The 22,265-nt window shown below is 42.9% G+C and overlaps 3 protein-coding genes across 4 annotated transcripts; 1 reads left to right on the top strand and 2 right to left on the bottom strand.

Annotated features, from left to right (window-relative positions):
• Positions 1 to 296: 296 nt before the first annotated feature.
• On the top strand, positions 297 to 2,503 carry LOC139777398 (trafficking protein particle complex subunit 13). Its single transcript, XM_071714796.1, has 10 exons — positions 297 to 469; positions 650 to 818; positions 909 to 993; positions 1,100 to 1,227; positions 1,316 to 1,433; positions 1,522 to 1,618; positions 1,685 to 1,911; positions 1,974 to 2,074; positions 2,150 to 2,297; positions 2,364 to 2,503. Exons 1-10 carry the CDS (start codon positions 427 to 429, stop codon positions 2,481 to 2,483), a joined length of 1,236 nt encoding a protein of 411 aa, XP_071570897.1. The 5' UTR covers positions 297 to 426; the 3' UTR covers positions 2,484 to 2,503.
• LOC139777399 (GPN-loop GTPase 2) lies at positions 2,494 to 4,484 on the bottom strand. Of its 2 annotated transcripts, none has more exons than XM_071714798.1 (7): positions 4,305 to 4,484; positions 4,112 to 4,219; positions 3,676 to 3,982; positions 3,399 to 3,604; positions 3,207 to 3,321; positions 2,926 to 3,070; positions 2,494 to 2,841 (listed from the first exon to the last, which is right to left on the bottom strand). In XM_071714798.1, the coding sequence occupies exons 3-7, from the start codon at positions 3,794 to 3,796 to the stop codon at positions 2,604 to 2,606; spliced, it is 825 nt and encodes a 274-aa protein (XP_071570899.1). In that variant the 5' UTR covers positions 3,797 to 3,982; positions 4,112 to 4,219; positions 4,305 to 4,484; the 3' UTR covers positions 2,494 to 2,603. The 2 variants fall into 2 exon arrangements, with proteins under 2 accessions (XP_071570899.1, XP_071570898.1); XM_071714797.1 differs by having other exon boundaries at positions 2,926 to 3,121; positions 4,305 to 4,483.
• Positions 4,485 to 5,255: 771 nt separating this feature from the next.
• LOC139777397 (uncharacterized) lies at positions 5,256 to 19,550 on the bottom strand. The gene is made up of 5 exons (XM_071714795.1): positions 17,012 to 19,550; positions 12,346 to 12,389; positions 12,136 to 12,268; positions 10,387 to 10,797; positions 5,256 to 10,006 (listed from the first exon to the last, which is right to left on the bottom strand). Exons 1-5 carry the CDS (start codon positions 17,069 to 17,071, stop codon positions 9,368 to 9,370), a joined length of 1,287 nt encoding a protein of 428 aa, XP_071570896.1. The 5' UTR covers positions 17,072 to 19,550; the 3' UTR covers positions 5,256 to 9,367.
• Between the last annotated feature and the right edge of the window lie 2,715 nt (positions 19,551 to 22,265).

The following is a 22,265-nucleotide window of genomic DNA, read 5'->3' as shown; positions in this document are numbered from 1 at the left end:
CGGTTTAGGCCAATGACAGTCTGCTTTACTTAAAAAAAAGTTCTTGGCAAAACCGAACGGCGACGTTCTAACTACTAGTTAAGCTAACTGGCACTGTGAAACTGGGCCTTAGAAAGAGACGAAGAGTGAGTTTAATCGAAGGTTACAGTTAATCGGAGATGGTGAAACCGGCCCTGAACAAACTTCAATCATTTCCACTTGAATCGATTAGTTTGCGATTTATCGATAAGTTTGTTCTTTGTAACCGAACCTTTTGTACTTTTGAAGTGCAGAAAGTACACTATGGTGCAGTTACAAAAACATTTGACATAAGATAATGAGGTTAGGGTTCTAAAGTGACGTTTATCTGACAGCAATACACAAATAATTTTTAGATAATTCAACAGCGTTTGTTTAATGTTTCTTTCGTGATTTATTCGGAAAAAGATGGAAGTCAAGACGAAGAGTGAACACTTGCTAGCCTTGAAAGGTAATATGTCACGAAAGAGCATGAATATTGCTCTTATATTGCTTGTTAATTATTGCTTTTAGAATTAGAAACTATTAACTAAGTAATTACTTTAATGCATGACAATCTTCTAATTGGAAAAATGACGTGAAAGAGTAATTATATCCGTTATTAAAATTCCAAATAAATTGTTTTTTACAGTAATGAGATTGACACACCCAATCCTGGCGAGCCCTATGGTTGTCACGTGCGATTCCACAGACTTGCCAGGCAATACGTTAAACAACGAACTTAAGAACGATTGCACGGCATTGCAAGGCATGGAGGCACTCGCTATAGGGCAGTTTATGGTACTGCCTCAAAGTTTTGGGTATGTCTCTTGCATAAAGAAATTTTTCTTTACGCTTAATCACGACAAGCCATGAGTGTACAATATTGGAAGTGATGTTTATTATTTCAGAAATATATATTTAGGAGAGATATTCTCTAGTTACCTGTGTGTTCATAATGGCAGCAATCAAGTGGTAAAAAATGTTAATGTGAAAGTAAGTTTGAATTACATGTTAAGGTTTTTTTCTTTAGATGACCTTATTTGACATCCCATTTTATTTTCATGTTTTCTAACATTGTGTGCGTTTATGCATTTTGTAGGCAGATTTACAAACGAGTACACAAGTAATTCCACTCTCCGCCAATAATCTGGAAGGGAAAGAATTAGCACCTGACAGTACGGTGGATGAAGTTATTCACCATGAGGTTAAGGAAATAGGTACTCATATGTAAGGATGTTTATAAGTTCCTACATAAGTGTAAAACAAAAATTCACTTTTACCTTCAAATGGAAAATATATCACTTTGTTTCTCCAGATTGGTTTGTGAAGTGTCTTATACAAATCAGATTGGACCCCCGCTATCATTTAGAAAGTATTTCAAGTTCCAGGTGGTTAAACCACTAGATGTGAAGACCAAGTTTTATAATGCAGAAGTAATATTTAGATATCTATTATTTTAAGGATATTTTATACGATTGTTATTGTACTCTGATAATGTTTTCATGATAATATTTCTTAAAGTCAGATGAGGTATATCTCGAAGCACAAATACAGAATCTAACATCTGGGCCAATTTGCTTAGAAAAAGTAGCCCTCGAGTCGTCCCACTTATTTAGTGGTAAGTTTTTACTAATTATGACAATGTTGACTTAGAATCTTAAATTCAAAACGCGTTATATTTCAGTAACTACGTTGAATACAAACAACGAAGGGGAATCTATCTACGGAAGTGTAAATCAGTTAGATACAGGCTGTAGTAGACAATATCTGTATTGTTTAAAACCACAGTCAAGCTTATTGAAAGATCCGAAAATGATGCAAAATGCTACAAATATTGGCAAACTGGACATCGTGTGGAGGAGCAATTTGGGAGAAAGAGGAAGATTGCAAACGAGTCAATTGCAGAGAATGGTATGTTACGTTATTCCTCAACGAATATGATTATGTATAAAATTGTTCCAATGTTGTCTCAGGCACCTGAATATGGAGATCTAAGGGTTATCATAAAGAATATTCCTTTAAAAGCTCATCTTGAAGAACCAGTTAATTGTACATGCCATATAATAAATACATCGTAAGTACGATTACATCAAAAGAATATATAGAATTATTGTGAATATAATAATAATTTTTTCACTCTCTTCTATAGAGAAAGAAGTATGGAATTGTTATTGAGTTTGGAGTCGAATAATTCCGTAGCTTGGTGCGGGATGTCTGACACAACAATTGGCACTTTGAAACCCGGCGCTTCCATGGACATACCTCTCTGTTTCATTACACTAGATACAGGCATTATCGTAAGTGACTTACGGGAATTATGAAGATTACGGGGATGCACTGTATTAAATATCGTTCCTTTACAGACTATTTCCGGTTTAAAACTTACGGACACATTTTTAAAACGAGTCTACGACTACGACGACTTGGCACAAATTTTCGTCAATCAGATTGAAAAATATGCATATAATAAAGATACTTTGTAAATAATAAGAGTACTCAACTACACGGCATTTATTATTTATAAACATAATAAAAATTACATCAAGATATTCTTACATAAATACGTGTATGGATGTATGTCAGTTACTCCAAAGTGAGATCGTTCATAAATATTCATCGAGCGTTGACATTTTTTCAGCTTCACTGACTGCCCCTACCGCACATGCGAGTAATGTTTGAACGTCTCGCGGTTCATTACCACCGAAAACATATCCATTGGCTTTATCCACCGCGTTCTTTACTTGTAGCAACATGGCTTTGTTGTTAACGTCCAATGGTATAAAACTGACAAGACTGTAGTTCTCGATTATTGATACCAGTGCAGCATTAAGTTTTTTGTACCTATAAAACATTACACCTGTTTAAAAACTTTTTGCGTATTTCGGTTTTTAATGAAATATCTTTATTTAATTACATTTAGCTTACTTTGCAGTAAAGGGATCTTCATCCAATCGTTCCAAGAGATACTTTAAATCTAGTACTTCAGTGTAGTAATCTATATTGAATGCTAGGTGATTGCTGAACTTTTTCATCTCATCAAACTTTGTCATGATATTCACATGAGGCAAACCTATTTGTAACATCACCGTTGTGCAAAGAGTTAGAGAAGATAAGTATTTTCCTATAAATTATAATGAGCAATGAAATGCTAATAATTTCACGTAGTTGGTCATTTAACTAATTCGATCAAGTGCATTAATGCCTACCAGGATCGCTACAATGATGCGAATCCACAAGATGCACGCTGCATAATCTCACTAAATTCTGATTCAATTCCTCGGCTATCTGGCTCACCGATTTATGATGCGTATATAATTCAACCTATCACATTAAACGCTATTTGGCATTATCGGACGTAAGATAGAAAAGAATAATTTTAAAATAGGAGAGCAACCCACTTGACCAGGACAATCAAAAATAAGGTAGTGATCTTTTAAATTCAAGACTTTTGTGATAAGCCATTTGACGTTGATTGCCAAGAATTCCATGCAGTAAATTAAAGCACCATTTGGTCCAAGTTCACAGTGCGTCATGGCCTCTTCATGTTTAATTAATTCAGATATATCTGCCGCTGGAGTGTACTCCATATTTTCGTTTGCCGGATCTAAAAATGTAACGATCGTTTGCTTTAGATTTAGTCAGGAAGGAAGCAATTGAAATATAACATTTACACACCAATATTAATAACAGCCACTTTTCTCCCAATAGACTCCAAGAATTTGGACATTGCATTGCAATACGTTGTTTTCCCACTGCCGGGTGGGCCGATGACAAGTTGACCAAAGATCAAGCTCATGGCGATTCAATGATGTTACATTACTATAATTTTATCTGATTTATAGCAGCGACGATGGATTTCAAGGTCTCCAGATGATAATCTTTTAGTGCTATTGACAGTAGTAACGGTTTCTCAATATTTATTTGTTGCGCTATGTATCTAGCGGCTACATGAATGTCATTGTTGTCGCTGCCAAAAACTGTCCTAATTTTAAGGGAATATTAATTTAGATAGATATAATGCATTAAATAACGCGGTGAACTATTTTACTTACATTATGATAATATATTAATCGCTACATTGTTATTAACTTATGATAACGTTCTTACTTACTTTATCGAGAATACATCGCTATTGTAACCATTCACAGCGGATTCACGATTTATCGTCAATAACGTCCCGAACTTTTTAAAGTGCGTTACAATCAGCAGTGTGCGATTGCTGTAAAAATGAAAACGTGATAGCGCGCGGCAAGTAAATATAACCGTGTCCCAACAAGAAGACATTACAGATCATTGTCCAATACCTGTAGGATTTTAAAACGATATCAGTGTGATGGCCATTTGTAACGATACCGCAAGCACGTTCACTCATATTTCGTTAGCACTCCTAAATTCCGAGGTCTTGCGAAGAGCTACCATAACCTATCTACTCCAGACTGTGACTCCAGCTTCCTAATGACATGACCAATTACAAAAAATGCATATGCATTGTGCACATGTTACCGCGGAAAGCGCCCTCGAGTGGACAAACTATACCGCACGTGTGTAAAGCTTGATCCACACCGATTTATTCGATGCAGTCGCAATGAAGCGGATTTTCGATTGCTTAACTTTAACTTTAACAGAAAAACGCCGGCGTTTATTACGCGATTTAAAAAAAACGACAGCGCTCTTTATACGAAATAAAAAAAACCCGCCCGGGCTCTTAGACAGTATTAAAAAAGCCGCACGCGTGTACAGACGTCTTAAAGAAGCCGTACGCGGTATCAATTAAATCGCACATGCTTTTAAAAAAATTACACGCGGCTTCAACAAACCCGCCGCGGTTTTATAGAAACCGCACGCGCGGTATAAAAAACCCGGACGCGGTTTCAAGAGAAACACACACGCGGTTTTGAAGAGATTTCTTCAAAATCGCGCGCGATATTGAAGAAAACGCACGCGAATTTTGGTGGTTTTTTTTAAACGTGTAAAAAACTGGCTATAGTTAATACTTTCTTTTTTTTAATAATTCTAGAATGTTTTAAATTCTTTTGTTATCAATAACTAACTATAGCTACTTCATATTGCTTAAGATGGTTATAATTCCATCGATATATATCAATTATACTATGAGCGCTCCTGAAATGAAGGATAAAGCATTCCACGCTTTACTTACACGTGTCTGGTGGCTCGATGTTATGATACGAATGTCAAAAGGGGGATGGTAGGCGTCGACAACGAAATCGGCTCGAAATGTTCAACCAAGTCCCAGCTCTGTTGTAAAGTATTTTTTATTCACTAGTTAATTAAAAGGTATATAGAAGAAATAAATGGAAACTGTCGTCTCACTTCTCGTCATGATCACATCACTGTTTTGTTTACTCAAGTTCGTAAAGCTCACTGGTCGAAAAGACGAATTGTATGCAACTATTGTACGAATTGTGTATAATTATTATGTACAAGGCAATATACGAGTTATGCGTAACTTATTGTATTATATTATACTTACTTATTATACAAGGCAAATGTATGACACTACGGCACGCGAGTGCCACAGAGATTCGCGAGGAAGAAATGATCTAGGATCTAGAAACAGCCTGACTTCAAGTAGAGATTTTATTGAAATATAAGGAATCTGTACCAGACAGAACTAAAATTACCGTTGAATTTGGTGCTACCGGGGTTCACGTATCGTATATGCCTGCGTAGTCACTGCGTTATCGTTTCATGTCCTTCTTTTTCTCTCCCTTTTTCTTCTCTTTTCCTCCTTTATCGTATAAGTAGTCTGAATATATTTATAAGTACAGAAACAATATCGAAGGTACGCGCACAGTCTATCTTGAAGTTCTAAAGCTAAGAAAAGGATTCCTCTCTCTTTCTATATATATATATATAGACCTATTAGTTGCAATTTTACGTTTACAACTAAAGGGGTAGGGGGGGGAGGGGTTTCCGCTTCTCTTTCTCTATGTACAACTGATAATTCAAAGATTTATATAAGCCATCCTTCTCACGCGTTCCGCCCGCTACGGCGAAACGTACAAATTTCGTCCAGTTATGTACAATTTTTTTTTACAGGAAAACGCTTTCCATATGTATATATACAGTGGTTTACATTACACAACAATTGAAATCTCAATCTTCTGCATTGATAACCGCAACGAATGTGTTAATGTAATTTTACGCAAGTGGCCCCGTCTAAAAAAAAAGAAACAAACACGCACACACAGATCTATTTCTTTTGTCGTCCAAGAAGAAGTCGTCGGAATTTCCCTTTTTGATAAATTACTCTAAAACCTCGCCGGATCCCAACGGTACGGTCGTTGGGATACAGTCATCTGATGCGATAGCGTGCTAAACGCAGGACATAACGTGGTACCGATCACGCTGCTCTCAAACGAGACACACCGCGCATGTACAGTCTAATTACAGCTACATTAAGGATGTACAAATCTAAAAATCTTCGTATTAGTTACAATAAATAAGCAACGTATATATTTAAATTTAACATATTATATATATGCATATTAAATATATATTAAATTTTGCGCATTTAATATATATTTAACCTGAGAAACTTCTTTTTTTCTTTAATATAACGCTGTCCATAGCAGGAGTCCTACCCCGCGCTGTCGTATGCCGCTCCATCAAGCAACCGCTCCGCGCTTCAGCGATGCTGTACGTGCCCAATACACGCGTCAGGAAACTGAACCAAGGATTGACGCCGGTATAATTTCGCCCAATTTCCGTTGGTATAAATACGCGAGAAAGGAGTATATCGCCGGTACTCAAAGTTCTTATTTCAAGATCGTCTTAAGTAATGTTTTTAGATGTTAACCCTTAAATGCCACACCTCTCAAGAATCTCGTAAATGACACATGGGGTCTAAAAGACCCCAGCATGAAAAATGTCTCCTTACTTATTGATTTTTTGATATTTAGTTATGAAAATTATTTTCAATGTTGTTCAAGGCTTAGAAAAGAGAATAAAATGCTTATATTGTTAAAATTTCAATTTCAACATAGAATAAAAAATTAAGATCGCCAACAGTTAAAATATTGGCTCCAAAATCAAAAAAATAATAAATAATAAATAAATAAATATGAGCTCCATTTTTGGAGGGAACATTTGAAAATATATCATTCTAAAGGGTCTGGGGTCCGCTGGACCCCGGGTGGCATTTAAGGGTTAATACGGTCATTTTATTGGCTGGATGGAGACTCAAACTTAAGACGATCTTAAATATAAGATTTGACTATGAATACTGGCCTATGTGAAACATTTCATTCGTTCGCAAATAAACGCAAGTGTTCATTTTGCTAGACGCGAAACCAGCGAAACTATATGGATGATTGATCTTTACTAGCACAGAACATCTTCCGGATATGATTCTTGTCATATCGGTAGCCGATGAAAATTACTAGCTTATTGTATATGTACCTGTATTCTTACAATCTCTTTTTGTCTTCAAACATATTCCTCGATCTGTTTCGAATTTAACTCAGTAATTAGGATTCTTTATTCTTTCTTACGTGGCTTCTATCACACTGCAGTGTATGGGATTTGCTCCGTATAGAATCAAATGAACGAGCTCAATCAGAGAATTTAACAATTGGAGAAAAAATCAATATTCAATAAGAAAAATAATTAAAAAGAAAATAAGAAAAAATATAAGGAAGGATAAGATGTGGTACACTGTATAGTACGTTTTTTCAAAATGTATCAAAATACGTTGTTTCTTGAATTCGAGAAAGAAAGCAGTATCACAACCTGCTGAGACACAACGTCAATCATGGCGTTACAAGGTAACCGTAAATCACAATTTCTAATTATTTTTCTTACTAAAGTTTTATAGATTTTTTCTCACAAATCAGAGAATAGAATCTTTTCATTTATATCATCACGAAACAGTCTTAAGTTCTGCTGCGTGATAGGAGCGTTTACCACGGGAAAGAATGAGTGACGCACTGTAGACGAAGTAGTGATAATGAGAAAGATTGGCCGGATGTCAATCTTGGATTGACAATATAGATTTAACTATATCACCATGACTATGAAAGCGCGCGTGCAAAATGCACCGTGCAGCATCGCTAAAACGAGGTAACAGAATTATGAGTAGCGTGTAAGCTTGAATATAATCAGATTTGGATTGTTGTACTGATTTCAACGTTCGAGACGCGCCTTTATCGTTAAAGGAGGCGTCCATTTGGTGATGCTTGATCGGAATCTACAAATAAAATAGATTCACTAAGAGATATGCAATGATCTCGCGGGACTGTCAATCGATATATACGGGACGTTCTACACTAAATAAAAAATACTTAATTATACACGAAAAATAACACAAAATTGAACCAAGCACTCGATCATACGGAAATGCATCTGTCGTCAAACGGATACCACGAATTAGCTAAACTGAAACCGAGAAAACGCAACATCACTGATAGTGAAATACTGTGCGCAATTGTGCCTTTCTGTGAATAACATGATATCTTGTAATCGTCCGAAATTCTTGAATCATACACTTTCTTACGTACATTCGAAATCTAATTTACACATTTTTCTTTCGCGATACTCTATTTCCCAGCACATAGCAGAAATTCATTGATGAATGGATACAACATTGTATTGAAAACTATTTTCTTTTTTTTCCTTCAAAATAACTCGGAACGTCTCCCACCCCCCAATCGCTTCCGCGAAGCAGTTTCAATATTCTAAAAACGAATTAGAAAAATACTTCTTTTTTCCTAGGTATATCTCGTATATGTAATATATATCCCGTAGTGTAAAAACGAAAGCTAAGATTTTACTTTATAGCATTCTCTTAGCGTTCTAAGACAAGCAAATGATAAAATCAACTAGAAGATACATCCTCTAATGTTTTCCAGATCTTCAGCGTGTGGTTAAAATCTACCAAGCATTTTAAAATATGTCGTGATAGCAGGTATGATGTATATTCGATAATGAACTTGTCATACCGACATCGTCTAGTCTTTACAATCAATTTACACAGAATCGCACGTCTGGACACACCGATCAATTTTCAGTTTGGAAAAAAGATTCGCGGATTTTCATATCGAACTCTGATTGACCGTATTTGGTTTCAGCGTCTATTCGATGTTCTTGAGACTCCAATTGGTGCCTCAAGATAGTACAGATCTTTGCGCGATGCCCGACTGCTTTCGTCATTTTCATAGCGACATTGAGTGACGCCGTCACTCAATTTACTCATTGCTAGAAAACTTCCTTGATATCATGATTACATCCTCGTCTTAACATCCGAGGAGCGAAAATAATTTATATTTACACATTGCGATTCAATACAACTTAGAGCGGATATTCCCGATGCAGGACCGTCAAGAATGATGATTATCATTCTTGAAGCTCAAAGAGTTTCTTTAGGATCCCTCTCTCGAAAGAAACCCTTTTCAGTCTTGCATTCCCTGATGGTAACGGTCTTCAGATTAACGGTAACGTCTGTGATAAACACTTGATCAGCCACGGGATTTCTCGCGTGCCAATAATCCGTGCCGGGATTTGTGAGTGGAACGTAGATCTCTGACTTCGGAATCTCGGTTTGCTTGACGTTTGAACTAGTATTATTATTATTGTTGTTGTTGTTATTGTTATTGTTATTATTGTTATTGTTAGGGCTGTGGTGTCCATTCACGACAGTGGGTAACCTATTGTTATTAGTGTAAGAGTCCGTGGGGCTAGGTGATTTGTGACCGTTGGCTTTGTCCGCAGCAACCGCGTTCGCTTTGTCTTGCTTTTGCTCCGATAACTGCCTCTTCTTCGTTGCAACTTGCTCCAAAGGTGTATCTATCTGAGGAGACAGCGGTGTTGGCGGTGCACGTGGAAGAGAGGGTGGCGGACCATGAGGTACATCAGCTTCAGGACGCTTTTTATCTTGTACTGCCGGTGCCGGCGTCGTCGGCACTGCCGGCAGAGGTTCCTCCGGTGTTGACTTCACATTGTTGGAGGATGACGGCCTTCTCTGATTTTGACCATTGGCTTTGTGACTCTGTAACGTAAAAATATGTTGCTTCTATACTAACTAGGAAGACGCAACACCAAAAGCCATTTGTGGTTAACATTTTCAATTATTTCTTTCTTGAGCGTTATGTGTGTCTGTCAGTGATATTTTTATTCTTCTATCTAAATGGGTCCTTTTATCTAATCTAAATGGATTACAATTGCATGTATGAAAGTTACATGAGTTCTGTATGTATCAGACATTTAATTTTTTGATGCAACATTAGCTAGTTTGACAGTCTCATTCATATATTTTTAATTTTTTTATAGCATGTAGAAAATTAAAACATCCCGTAATGTCATAATTTAATTTTAGCATGGCGTTCAACGCGGCGACAATAATTTATCGCACAAATTGTCGAAACTTACGTGATAAGAAGGATTTGTGGTGTTGTTTTTTAAAGGCAATAACCGAGGAACTTTGCTCGGAGGTGGACTACCACTGCCACTACTAGGACTGCTCGTGGTAATCGTCACGCCGATTTTGCCGGATTGACTAAGGACCTCCGCCTTCCTTTTCATACGTTCTTTTCTAGGCAATAGGGGAGTATCCATACTGCTGTTGGAACTGTCAGAATCGACGCTGTATGCCGATGCCAACTCTGGCGGCGTTGGAGACTCATGGCTGTCTAAGGAACTTGGGAGCGTGTCCTCGTCGGGGGCTACTGGATTTAAACGAGACGCCGAAGTGCTGCCCGTCGTCGATTCATCCTGACTGTCTTCGCCCACCCTTTCGTCTCCGCCGGGCTCCTCATCGACAACAAGATTAGACAGTTGTTCCTGAAAATGAGGATTGTCGTCAATTAAGTTATGCGCAAGAAAACACGTCTCTAATCCAACTTTATGATCCTATTAACCCTCGAGTTTAAGTTACGAATGTTTTACAAAATGAAGAAAGATTTTATGAGCAGCTATATTCAGCGAAGAACACCATAAAGTTCGCTGAGATACTAAGCTATTAAAGTGATTCAGTGTAATGCGGAAGTGATAAATGATCTCTTCAGTTATCTCCGTAATCCACAAATTTGCCACCACATGGTAGCAGTGTATACTGTATACAGGGTGTATAAAAAAGTAAGGTCAACCAATTAGGAGTTGAAAAAAGAGCTTAAGTAGAATACATAATGATAGTGTATATAAACTTTTATATTCTCTATGGTTTAGTAAATACAGCTTTATACATACGGTATGTTAGGTTTTATATCTGCAAAATAAGCATATCTTTCATCATGTCTCTTCCATCCTTCGATGTAAGGCTTCAAACTATTCGCCTATTAAGAGTGCGTTCCACTTGACGCTCACAACGCTCATGAGCATCATTCGTCCTTGTTTAACATTTGACAAACAAGGATGAAATAATTCTGAGAGCGTTGTGAGCGTCAAGTGGGACTCACCCTAGAATGTCTTCGTCGCGGAAATCGCATCTGATATTCCCACTCAGCCGCAGCAGCATTGTCATGCTAAATTAATTTAGCAATGAGGAATAGCGATATGCATTATCTTTATGGGCTTTGTAATGGCAATGCTGCTGTAGCTGAGAAGGAATATCAGATGCGATATTTCCGCGATGAAGACATCTAGGTGAGTGTTTGAAGCCTTACATCGAAGGATGGAAAACATGATGAGAGATAATGCTTATTTTGCAAATGTAAAACCTAACATATCGTATGTACCTATAAAACTCTGTACTTACTGAATCATAGCGGATACAATAAAATATTCTACTCAAACTTCTCTTTCACCTCCTAATTGGCTGACTTTATCTTTCCATACACCCTGTTTATAAGTATACATATATATGTATAATAAAAATTTCAAGCTTAAATACCTAAAAATAAAATACATTCTGTGCATTGGAAAGAACTTGCGACAAATAAATGTCTGTCTTCATTAGAAAAATATACATACTTGATGATAATTTCTTTGCAGTTTGCATCTAACAAATGTATTTGTTAGAAATAATTAATGCACAATCGAATGCGGATGAATAAAGTAACTTACGTAAAAAACCGTTACAAACTATACGTATAAATGAAAATGTTAATAAAATTTATCTCGCAATTTATTCAGAATAGTTAAATATTTATACGAAGCAAATGTATATAATTCTTTTCTTACACTGTATCTAGTATCCCTTCGCCTCGGCCTTCTGGTGGTGGGCACTACTACTTCCGCGTTCTTTTGATTCTCCTCGTACAATTCGATTAATCTGACATCCAAAATATTTTCTTCCGGCTCCCACGTGTTATATCTGAAACACAAGAGAATTGCACATTCCAATCACGAGCGTCGTTCCTTCCGTTTAACGACAAATCTCCGATTACTCACTTTTTGCTCCATCCTTTCCATTTGACAAAGTACTCGATCTTGCCCTAAAAACAAGGAAAGGACGATTAAATTCTACGATCGTCGACCATGGTTGTCAAATCGTACAACGTGAACACGTGCGTTTTAATGAACGACCGAGAGATCAAGCTGCGGGCCGCTCCGCGACAAAAATTCACGAATATCGATTCAAGCTGAAATATGAGAGCACGAAGAGAAATTATTGAATCATTTAATAAAATTGCAAATACGATAAGCGTCACCGCGTCGAGCGACACGCGAGGAAGCGGGCGCGAGTTGTCGTTTCATTATTCTCAATTATCGCGGCGTCACCACCGTGGATATCTGTCTGTCCGCGAGGATTTGCAATCAAACTGCTACATTTCGAAAAACGCGAGAGAGAGAAACATGGGTATCCGTGTAAAATATTAACGTCGTATAAAATAGCGACAATTGAAGGGGAAAAGAGAATAAAGCGGGAACGAGAGAAAAATCCCCGAGCGGAGGACGTTTACATTTTTCTGACTCATGTACATTATGTCTGCAAACATCGCAAACATCGTGTTTCGCGATGCGACGTTCGATCCCTGCGGCACCGCTCCTCGCGCAACCGCCACTGACGCATGTAATCGCGCATTAATCACTTTCACATTTGCTCGTAATTAGATCTACCATTATCCCGTAACAGCTACGCATCAACGTCAGAATTACGTCGTTGCGTCCACGTGTTGCGCGCCGTGCGTACGCCGGACGGATCGTAACGTCGATAAGATCTGCCAATCTGTAGGAACCGACTCGCTTATCGGCACGCGTAATTATAGGCCATCACGGCGCGATAATTAATTCGATGCGGGAGACGCGCCGTTACGATCGATCCTTCATATATGTTTTGTCAATCGTCGAACAGATCAAACCGGGTGATCGGGGAAAGCTCGTTTCGCCGTCATTCAATGAGTTGAAGTCAGGGAGAGATAAACGCGCGAGATTAAATATTTATATTCAGAGATCGACGGATCTCTTGACGACACGGGTAAAAGAACGAAAAGAACAAACTGCATGACAGCTGATCGTTAAGAAGGACAAAGTGCTGAGGAAAACTGAGTTAAGTCAGTGTAATGACTTCAGTAAGTTTCATGTAACAAATGTATGGAATTTAGTAAGCTTTACGTAATAAATGTATGAAGTAAACGTATGTATGTACATACGGAGTCATAAATGCCTAATGCATGAATTTGCTCGCGTATCGGGCGCATATTCGAGATGCGTGCTTCCTGTTTAAATACTCGCGCATTAATGACTATTGGATTGTTCGAGAAACCGCAACGCTGTTTCAAAACAGCTAGAGATGATATTTCGCGGTTCGACGTATCAATATTTGATGAATAGCAATAATAATTAATAATATAACAGTGATAATTGTTTCTCGGATAATTAACAGCCATGATACGTGAACATTTAAATAGGAATTTCACGCTTTGAATATGCTCCGAAATGCGCGCAAATTCACGTATTAAACGACGAATGTTGATCAGGGAAAAGAATGAAAGAAATCGCATTAATTCAATATACGATAATTTCAATGTTAATGTTAATTTTTTCTTCATTCATAGTTTTAGACTAAATTCAAATTTTTTCTTCTATTAATATTTGTTAAATTCTTAGATTAAACATCACGTTTCACTGAATCTTGCAAATTGAAAAATGGGCCAATCTTAAAATTTTCTTATTTGAAAATTAGAAAAAAATGTTAAATTAATATTTGTGCTTTAATATCTATTAATATTAAATATATATTAACAATCTTTATGATTGTCAATATAAGTCAATACAAGTTATGAAAATGTTGATTAAAAAATTCAGATTAAATGGTAGCCTTAATACTTCAAGCAATCTGTTCTTTAAAAAGTCAAGTTTTTCCTTATTTTTTATATTCATAACTATCTACATAAGAAAACATGTAAAATTTTCAAAAGATGATTATTATCTTGCTAGTAAAAACTGTCAAAAAACCGTTAATTGATCAGATAAAAAACATATCTAAAAATATACGCGTATCCAAGTTAAAACATTCGGTTTAAAAATTTTTATCAGAAGCACCATCTTGAAAAATGCAGAGTTCTGAGAAAAAATTACTTATTAATTTCATCCATTTTCCAATCGCACAATAAATTCTATTACTCATTGTACCATGAAAAAAATTTCCGAAATGTAAATTGTAAAAAAAAACGTATCTTTTTCAAATTTTTAGAGCGGAGTTTTTAATTAGAAATCCATCAGGACCGATCAGAACAAAGTCCGGCAAATCAGACTGAGATTAAAGTTATCTGAATAATCGAATTCTAATTTCCAATTCGTAATCCTCTTCGTAATCTTCAGCATGTCTAGTACATACGATCTTATCGGTTGATGTCCTCGCATTTCTAAAATCGATTAAAATACGAGAAAAATGAGGAAGATCTCGCTCGAGCGAATGGAAAACGAATGTGAATTTTCGAAACCGTCTCGCGACGCAGAGAACGGTCGATAGCACGGCCGGCTTGATGTACCATGGGCAACTTACCCATTGGCGGTGGGCCAATGACAGAAACGGCACGCCGCGCGCCGCTGCCCCATCGCGATGCACAGGCGTGACAGTTGGAAAACAATGACACGCGCGATACGTCCGCGTCGCAAAACGCGGCGCGAATGAAGCCCTAAGTACGAATGAAGCTGGCGGGGACGACGTGATCGACGTGATAACGCGGAGCAGGTTGTCGTCCCTTCGCGGGACGCCGGTTACCCGATATTGTTACTTGTCGATAGCGTAACAATCGGTGTCATCGATTCACGGGGAGAAAATACGCCTTATAACACGTTACGCGCGGCGAGTCGCCTCGCGAGCGATCGGTTTGTACGGTTTTCGAAACCGGGCGGTGAAACGGCGACTTGATATGGCATACGAAGCAGACGACGCAGGATAATTTTCAATTGCATCGAAAGAAAGGAAATCTCGCGGATGCGACCCGAATAAAAAATCGTAAGATCTTTCCTCCAAGTAGCCCATCAGTTTCGGCGCGAAGTTAACGTCGTTTCCCAGCGATTCAAATTATTTATCACAAATGAACCGAAGATCATGTATCTCGTCCTCGTTTTAATCTAACCGGCGAGTCTAAAGCCCGTATCACATTATTCAGATTGTGAGACTGGATTGAAATTTAATCAATCAGAACAAAGAAAATTAATTTCAAGTTTAATGAACTTTGCTCTGATTGATCAAATTTCATAGCCTGATACGGGCTTAATACGAATCAAAGAGTCTTTGTTGTTATTTGAGGGAATTTATGAAGATTCCACGAACGTAGCTTGCCGATTGTAATCGTGCGGCGATTTAAATGCCTGAAGAATCATGCGGAAGACTGGCGCGAAGCGCTATGTCGAGTCCACAGGATCGCAAAGGGTTAAGGCGATTTCGCATTGTTCCACGACGTTATCGCGCGACTTAATTCACGACCCAGCAAGTTTACGTTCCAGCAAATTTATCTTCTTCGCGATTTCCGAGTGAGAGACGGGGAGACAATTTACGCGAGTCTCGCGAGGAATTTTTTACGGGGAGTTTTACATTCGCGGCGTGGAGTTGTGACGGCGCGCACATTTCATAGAAACACGCCACCGGTCGCTACCAGCTGATCGCCATGTCGCACGGCGAGCCTTTCTCCTATCCGTCAGCGAGCCCACCGTCGTCGTCCGCCTCCGGAGACTCCCGTTAACCAGAAATTGTATAGTCCGTGTCAGAATGCGTGGTTGGGATAGCTCCTTTTACCAGCGATCTATCGCTCAATCTGCTGTTAACCGAGGACAATAATGCAAGACGCGAGCAAACGTATTCACGTATTCTCCGAGCCGAGATCATCATATTAACGTTTCAATGAAGCGCGCCACGACGAATGGAAAAGTTCCTCCCTACATGATTACGTGATTATTTGTATCGCCTGTAGCAGATGCGAGCAACCATTTATTAGATGCAACCTATTCAGAGGCGGCGCCTAACGTTTCTTCAATCGTGAGCTGTGCACGGTGGAGATGAATAAGAAAAAAAATATACATGATAATCGGAGCTGCTCCAAGATATTATCGCGCGCGCTAGAAACGAGCCGCCTTTCGAGGAAAGTTCTCTATTCGCTTTTTACTCCCTCTCACCATTCTCGCAGCCTTCGTTTTACGTTCGAAATAACGGAGAACGCTTCGAAAGGGTCACGCCGTTATTATTCTTCGCGTCAACGGGTGTCGCGAGCGTAACGGGCGCGGAATCGCGGAATTTCGTTAACGGGAGCGAATCGATAATCTCGCCGATGGCAAAAAAAACCGTTGGTGGATCGGCGACGATCGATGCTCCGTGCGTGCTCTCGCGATTCGACGAGAGTACGCGACGTGAACGGCATTGTGTTACGGCAGGTAACGGGGGAGGGCCCAGTATCTGTCGGCGCACACAATGTCCGATATCGCCGGAGCCGTGGAGCGTCGTGGAGGAAGCGGCAGCCGCGCGAAGCCGGCTGTCAGCGAAAGAGAGAAAGAGAGGAAAAAAAAGAGATAAGAGGTGCGAGGTAGGAGGAGGGAGAGATAGAGGGGCGGTAACGGCGCGCGGACGGATTCCGCCTGGTGGCGCCACCTGGCGGCCGCGCGCGATACTAACCCGCTTTTCCCTCTTTTTCGTGATCCGCTCCGCGGCGTAAACTCTGTCACCCAGCTCCATGGTTCTCTGCTTTGGCGGAGCGGTCCTTAATCCTGGATGCACTTAACCCGGACGATCCTCGTTCGGTCCCCGTTCGGCTTGTGGCTGCGTATCGCGCTAGGTATCCCGCGAAACACCATATGTAAAAACCGGCACGACGAACACACCGGCGGCACAGACGGATCGATCACAGACACGCGCGTACGTGTACACACCGACACAGACGCGAGCGCGCTCGCGGGTGTAAGTCGAGTACGATCACTGGGTGCACGTGCGTCGTACGTTGCGTCGCGCGAGAGGACGATCGTCCGCGGCACCTTTGAGCGAGGCGCGGACGATATCGGCATGCGCTGCGTGCAGCCGGAGACGTGTGTGGGACACGTGCGCGATCACCACGTGGCGCGATCGTATCTTCGAGCTGATGATCGAGTCAGTTTGTTCGCGACTCCGCGTCGCGCATCGTCGGACACGCGTTGTCAGTCACGACGGGTCGTCGTCGTCGCCGTCCGATAGAGCCGTGCAACGTTGCTCGGCATCGCCCGGATCGCTACTCCTTTTCCGGCGAAGCGATCTCGGTCGCGCGCGGCAAGTGCGTTTTACAGAGAGAACGCTAGCGGCGTGACGGCGGAGAAACCGGGGAAGAAGGTGACGATGCGCGCGATGTTTTTTGAAAAGCCAGTAGTGGCGGTGACCACGGCGAGCGAGATCGGCGGGTTCGCGCGTCCCATCGGAAAAGAGGGAGCCGGACAGCGGCGCCCGGTGAGCGATTCCAGTTTCGCGCTACGCGAGCGTACGTAAGTATACGCACGCATACACGGGACGCGACGCCGGTCCTTTATCGCGGGTTCCCCGTGTCGGTGGTTCCTTATTCGACGACGGCGCTCGTTGTGCGCGGGCGCGCGCGACGCGTGTCGGTGGTGGGCTACCGGCGTGGCGCGGCACGTTTTTCCTCCTCGTCGTCGTCGGTTCGGCTTGCCTGTCGCTGCTGCCGCCCGTCGTCCGTCGCCCGTAGCCGCCTGGTCGCGTTCGGGCGAGATCGGCCGCTCGCGCTCTCGTCCCGTGTGACGTCAGTGACTCCCCCTCACGTCGTAAACACCAAACATGGCCGTCGTACGGATATACGCTGATCGAGTGCGTCCCAGGCTGAACGGGCAAATTGGCCGCAATACGGGCTGCCGCGGGCCGCGGCTATGCGCAGGTAACGCGCAATGGCATTCGCGGGCCCCACGACGTACTCGCGTATGCTACGGCTCGCGTATGTCCGTGTACCGGAGCGATCGACTCGCGGCGTCTAACGCACTCTGCGGATCGAGGCCGACTAGAGACGAGGTCTGCCGAACACCCCTCGCAAGCCTAGTGGACTCGCCCGATCCGTTCGTGGTAAGGTGGGGAGAGGGGGTAGAGAGGCAGAGAAAGAGCACGGCAGGGGAAGGGAGAGGCTCTCAACGGTACGTGCGGCATGAGCGCGCGCGCGCGCGCAAGAGAGAGAGAGAGAGAAAGAGATAGAGAAGCCAAGGAGAGGGAGAGAGAAAGGAAGAGAACGAGAGCGCAATTGAGTTGACCGAGACAAGGGAGAGGTGGCAAGAGGGGCCGGGGGAGAGGAAGAGTAAGCGCAATGGAGGTAGGAAAGAGAGACGGCGCGACCAGGAGCACCGTCCTCGGAACAAGAAAGCCGTCTGCCTGGCCTGCCCTGTTTGCCTGTCCGCTAGCCTGCTTGCCTGCCTGCCAGCCAGCGAGCCAGCCAACCAGCCAGCCACCCCAAGTTCCCTTCTAGGTACGTGTATACGCGCGCGTTTGTGTGCGAGGGCAGAGCGCGACGTTGCCAAGCCTGTTTCATCGATAGCACCGCACCGCAAATGTCACCGTGGCGTATCGCCGCAACCGATGCTCTCGCGAATACGCACGGCGGTGTGGCGGTGTGGCGGTGTGGCGCGCGGCGGCTATACGGCGGCAACGCTAACAGCTCGACGATTTTCCACCTCCGGCGAACGAGTCGAAATCGATCGATCGACGACGACGCCGCACGCTCTCTCTCCCTTTCCGTCGGACGCGCGCGCGTCCCTGTTCCTCTCCTCGGCGGCCTCGCCGCCGCACCGTACAGTACGCTACGTACGCGTATTCGCGCCTATTACATCCGGCAACGCCGCATCCTCCTGCGACGTTCTGTCACACACATACACACACGTACACGTCCACTGTATACTCGACGCGCGCACACACCACGGTTCGTAGTAATGCGCCTGTGTATCGCGTATCCCTGCGGGCGGCTCGGAACGCTGACGTTCGAAAACGAAGCGAAAGCGAGCGCGCCGTTTCACCGAGTTTCCGTGAAAACACAAGAGCGATACGCGCGTAACGCACACCAGACACTCGGTTCCAACACTTTTCTATCCTGTCCCGTGGAGAGCGATACGCGTGCTGCCTCAACGGATCCCGAAACGAGAGTGTCCTCTCCTGCGCCGACGGACGCACAGGGAGAGCGCGTGCGAACGGGACGGAGAGTGCCCGCCGCTCGGGTGCGAGCGAGATACCACGGTCGGCGGGTAGGGCGGGAGGGATATGGGGAACCGTCTTCTCCGTCCTCGGCGTAAATAGCGGGATAAAAAACTCCCGGCGAGAGCGCCCGATTGGCGGAGCCTACGAGGCGCCACCGCGGTCCCGCGCCCCACTCGTTTCGCGCGTCCAATCGCCGCCTGGCACGGCCCAGTCCGGTTCCCCTCGACGTGTCCCGAAGGCGGGCATTACCGACGAACCCGTCGGCCACGTTCGGGCTCTCCCTTTCCCCTCCCCATTCTCCCCCGGACCATCGCGTTTGAGTAAAGTCTCCGGTGTTTCTCTCGGCGAGAGAGTCTGCCCCCTCTCCACGCCGAGAAGAGAGACAGAGAGGCAGAAGTGGCAGAACCCCTTCCCCTTCCCCTTCCCCTCGACCCCTCTCGCACTTCCCCTGGCGCAGGAAAACCCGAATAGCGGAGCGCGGCTACCGTGCCGCCGAGGGCTCTCTATCTTTTTCTCTCTCTGCCTCCTCGTCGCCGAACGACCGTGTAAAATCGTACGAGACGCGAAGCGTGTGTACCGGCCGCGAAGGGCGGGCACATAGACGAGGGACGTGGACGGGCGACGGGAGGGGACGTATATAGCCGCGCGCGTGTATATAGGCACATGAGGCGCGCACACACGTATATGCACATGTATATACGTGGGTTGCGTTGCTCCGCGCCGCGCCGCCGTCGTCATCGTCGTCGTCGCCGCCGCCGCCGCCGCCGCCGCGCTCCCCCTCCTCGTATGCAGTCCCACGTCGGTGGCCGACCACCGTCGGTATTGAAATATCCTGGCCCTGGAGAGCCAAGTAGCCGTGCGGCGATGCCGCTTCTTTCCACGACCATTACCACGACCATTGCGCGCGCGATTCTCTTCTCCCGTACTCTCGCTCTATTCATTGTTTCTTCCTCTCGCTCTCCTTCTCCCTCCCGCCGGCCGTGCACCTCTTCCCTTTTCTCGTTCTCTTTGTGTTCATATCTTTCCCGGCTCCTGCGCCCGCCGACCTCGCACAGCCCTCTTTCTCCCCCAACCCTTCCCGTACTTCGCTCTCGCGTGTCATCTCTCCGTCGCTCCCGTTTCTCGCCGTTCGTTCGTGCTCGCGCGTACCCCCTTTCGGAGTTCCACGCTCCCGCTCTCCTTCCCCCGTTACCCCCTGTCAGCCCCTCCGCCCGCTCCACCTACTCGGGCGCTCCCTCCGGTACGAGATTCGCCTCCCTTCAAAGCGCAATCAATCGCCGTGCACGAAACGCTGCGCAACCCCGCGAGCGATGCGTAAATTGGAAAGCGCCTGGGCGACACAACACGCATTTCTCGCACTTTCGGCCGCCGTTGTGTTCCGCGCGCGCGCGCGCACGCGGGCGTAAGCTACGCCGAATTGCGCAACCCTGATGGAATACACGCCGGAGTCAGATCCACGTAGATGGCGTGTCGCGTGTATGAGTACGCACGATCGCCCCCCGCGCCTTCCCCGCCTTTGCTCAGGCCGGACCGACGCGACGTTCCCCTTTGTTCCTCGACGACGTCGACGCCCGCCGTCGCCGTCGCCGTCGCCGTCGCGCACGTCATTAATCGCGGCTTTTTTACCGCGCCTCGCCTACTTCACTTCGTGCCTATCGCGATGTTCCATTCTATTGCAATTGCAGATAATAGATTTTTATGCAGATACATTACAGCTAACTGCGTGATCAAACGTTACAATAGAATGCGTTATATGTTGAATAAGATATGAATATTTCGGACTGGATCCGATACGTGCGAAGTGTTACATGTTTAAACTATGTCAGACTGTATAGAGTAGTATCGGACGTGATTAAATTTGTGTTGAATTGTTAATCAAGTGATGATCAGATCCTGCTTGAGTACACAATTCTCATGCATGGAATATAAGGTCGGAAATGTACAAGTGCCTTATAAAATACATATATCGTATTCTCTGTTTGAGAACTCGAAAATATTAGCAATTATTCAGGTTATACAGATGACACTCCACGGCTCGCAAAACGTATCGTAAATAACGCTGTAACCAATATTAAAATATTCTCTGTACTCCACATTTTTCTGATTATTATAACTAATTAATTATCGCCATTTTCGCAGTGGGTTCAGCTTGATTTGTTCAATCTGCTTAACTCACGGAAGGAATTAAATCGTTGTTTGTATAATCATGTAACAAGCGTAAAAATTCGTAAACTAAACAGATCTACATTTATAAATCAAAATGAATATTTTCAAGTATTTACTTTGTTTCGGAACAGTCAATTAAACGCAGCTATGTTTAAAAAATAAACAAACGGATGTCGGAAATGATTAAAACAGATATATAACGGGCGAATTTGTCGGTATCTCGATTACTGGAAAAGTCAGCGACTTCACTGAGAAAAATCTCTCGGAAAAAGTTAACACAATATTGTAGACCTTATTTTGTCAGATAAGTAACTTTAAATTGTAATGTAATAGAAAATATGAAATACACCGATTAACTACAATTTTGTAGCAAATTTATTTTGTCACATGCAAACACAAAAACTGTGATACTGTGACACAAACGCGCGAATTAATATTATAATATTTTACAGTCTTAAGCAGTTTGTCAATTGATTTCAGACAATCTGAGAATAATTTTTTAGAACAATTTTTTAGACTCATTTACTACAATTTATCCCTGTCCCTATTTGTA

Source organism: Temnothorax nylanderi, unplaced genomic scaffold (genome assembly GCF_030848795.1).
Source record: "Temnothorax nylanderi isolate EJ_2023f unplaced genomic scaffold, tnyl_v1.0 TNYL_tig0146_pilon, whole genome shotgun sequence".
Classification (NCBI taxonomy): Eukaryota; Metazoa; Arthropoda; class Insecta; order Hymenoptera; family Formicidae; genus Temnothorax; species Temnothorax nylanderi.
Note: the sequence above shows the minus strand (reverse complement) of the source record. Positions and strands in the feature narration are given on the sequence as shown.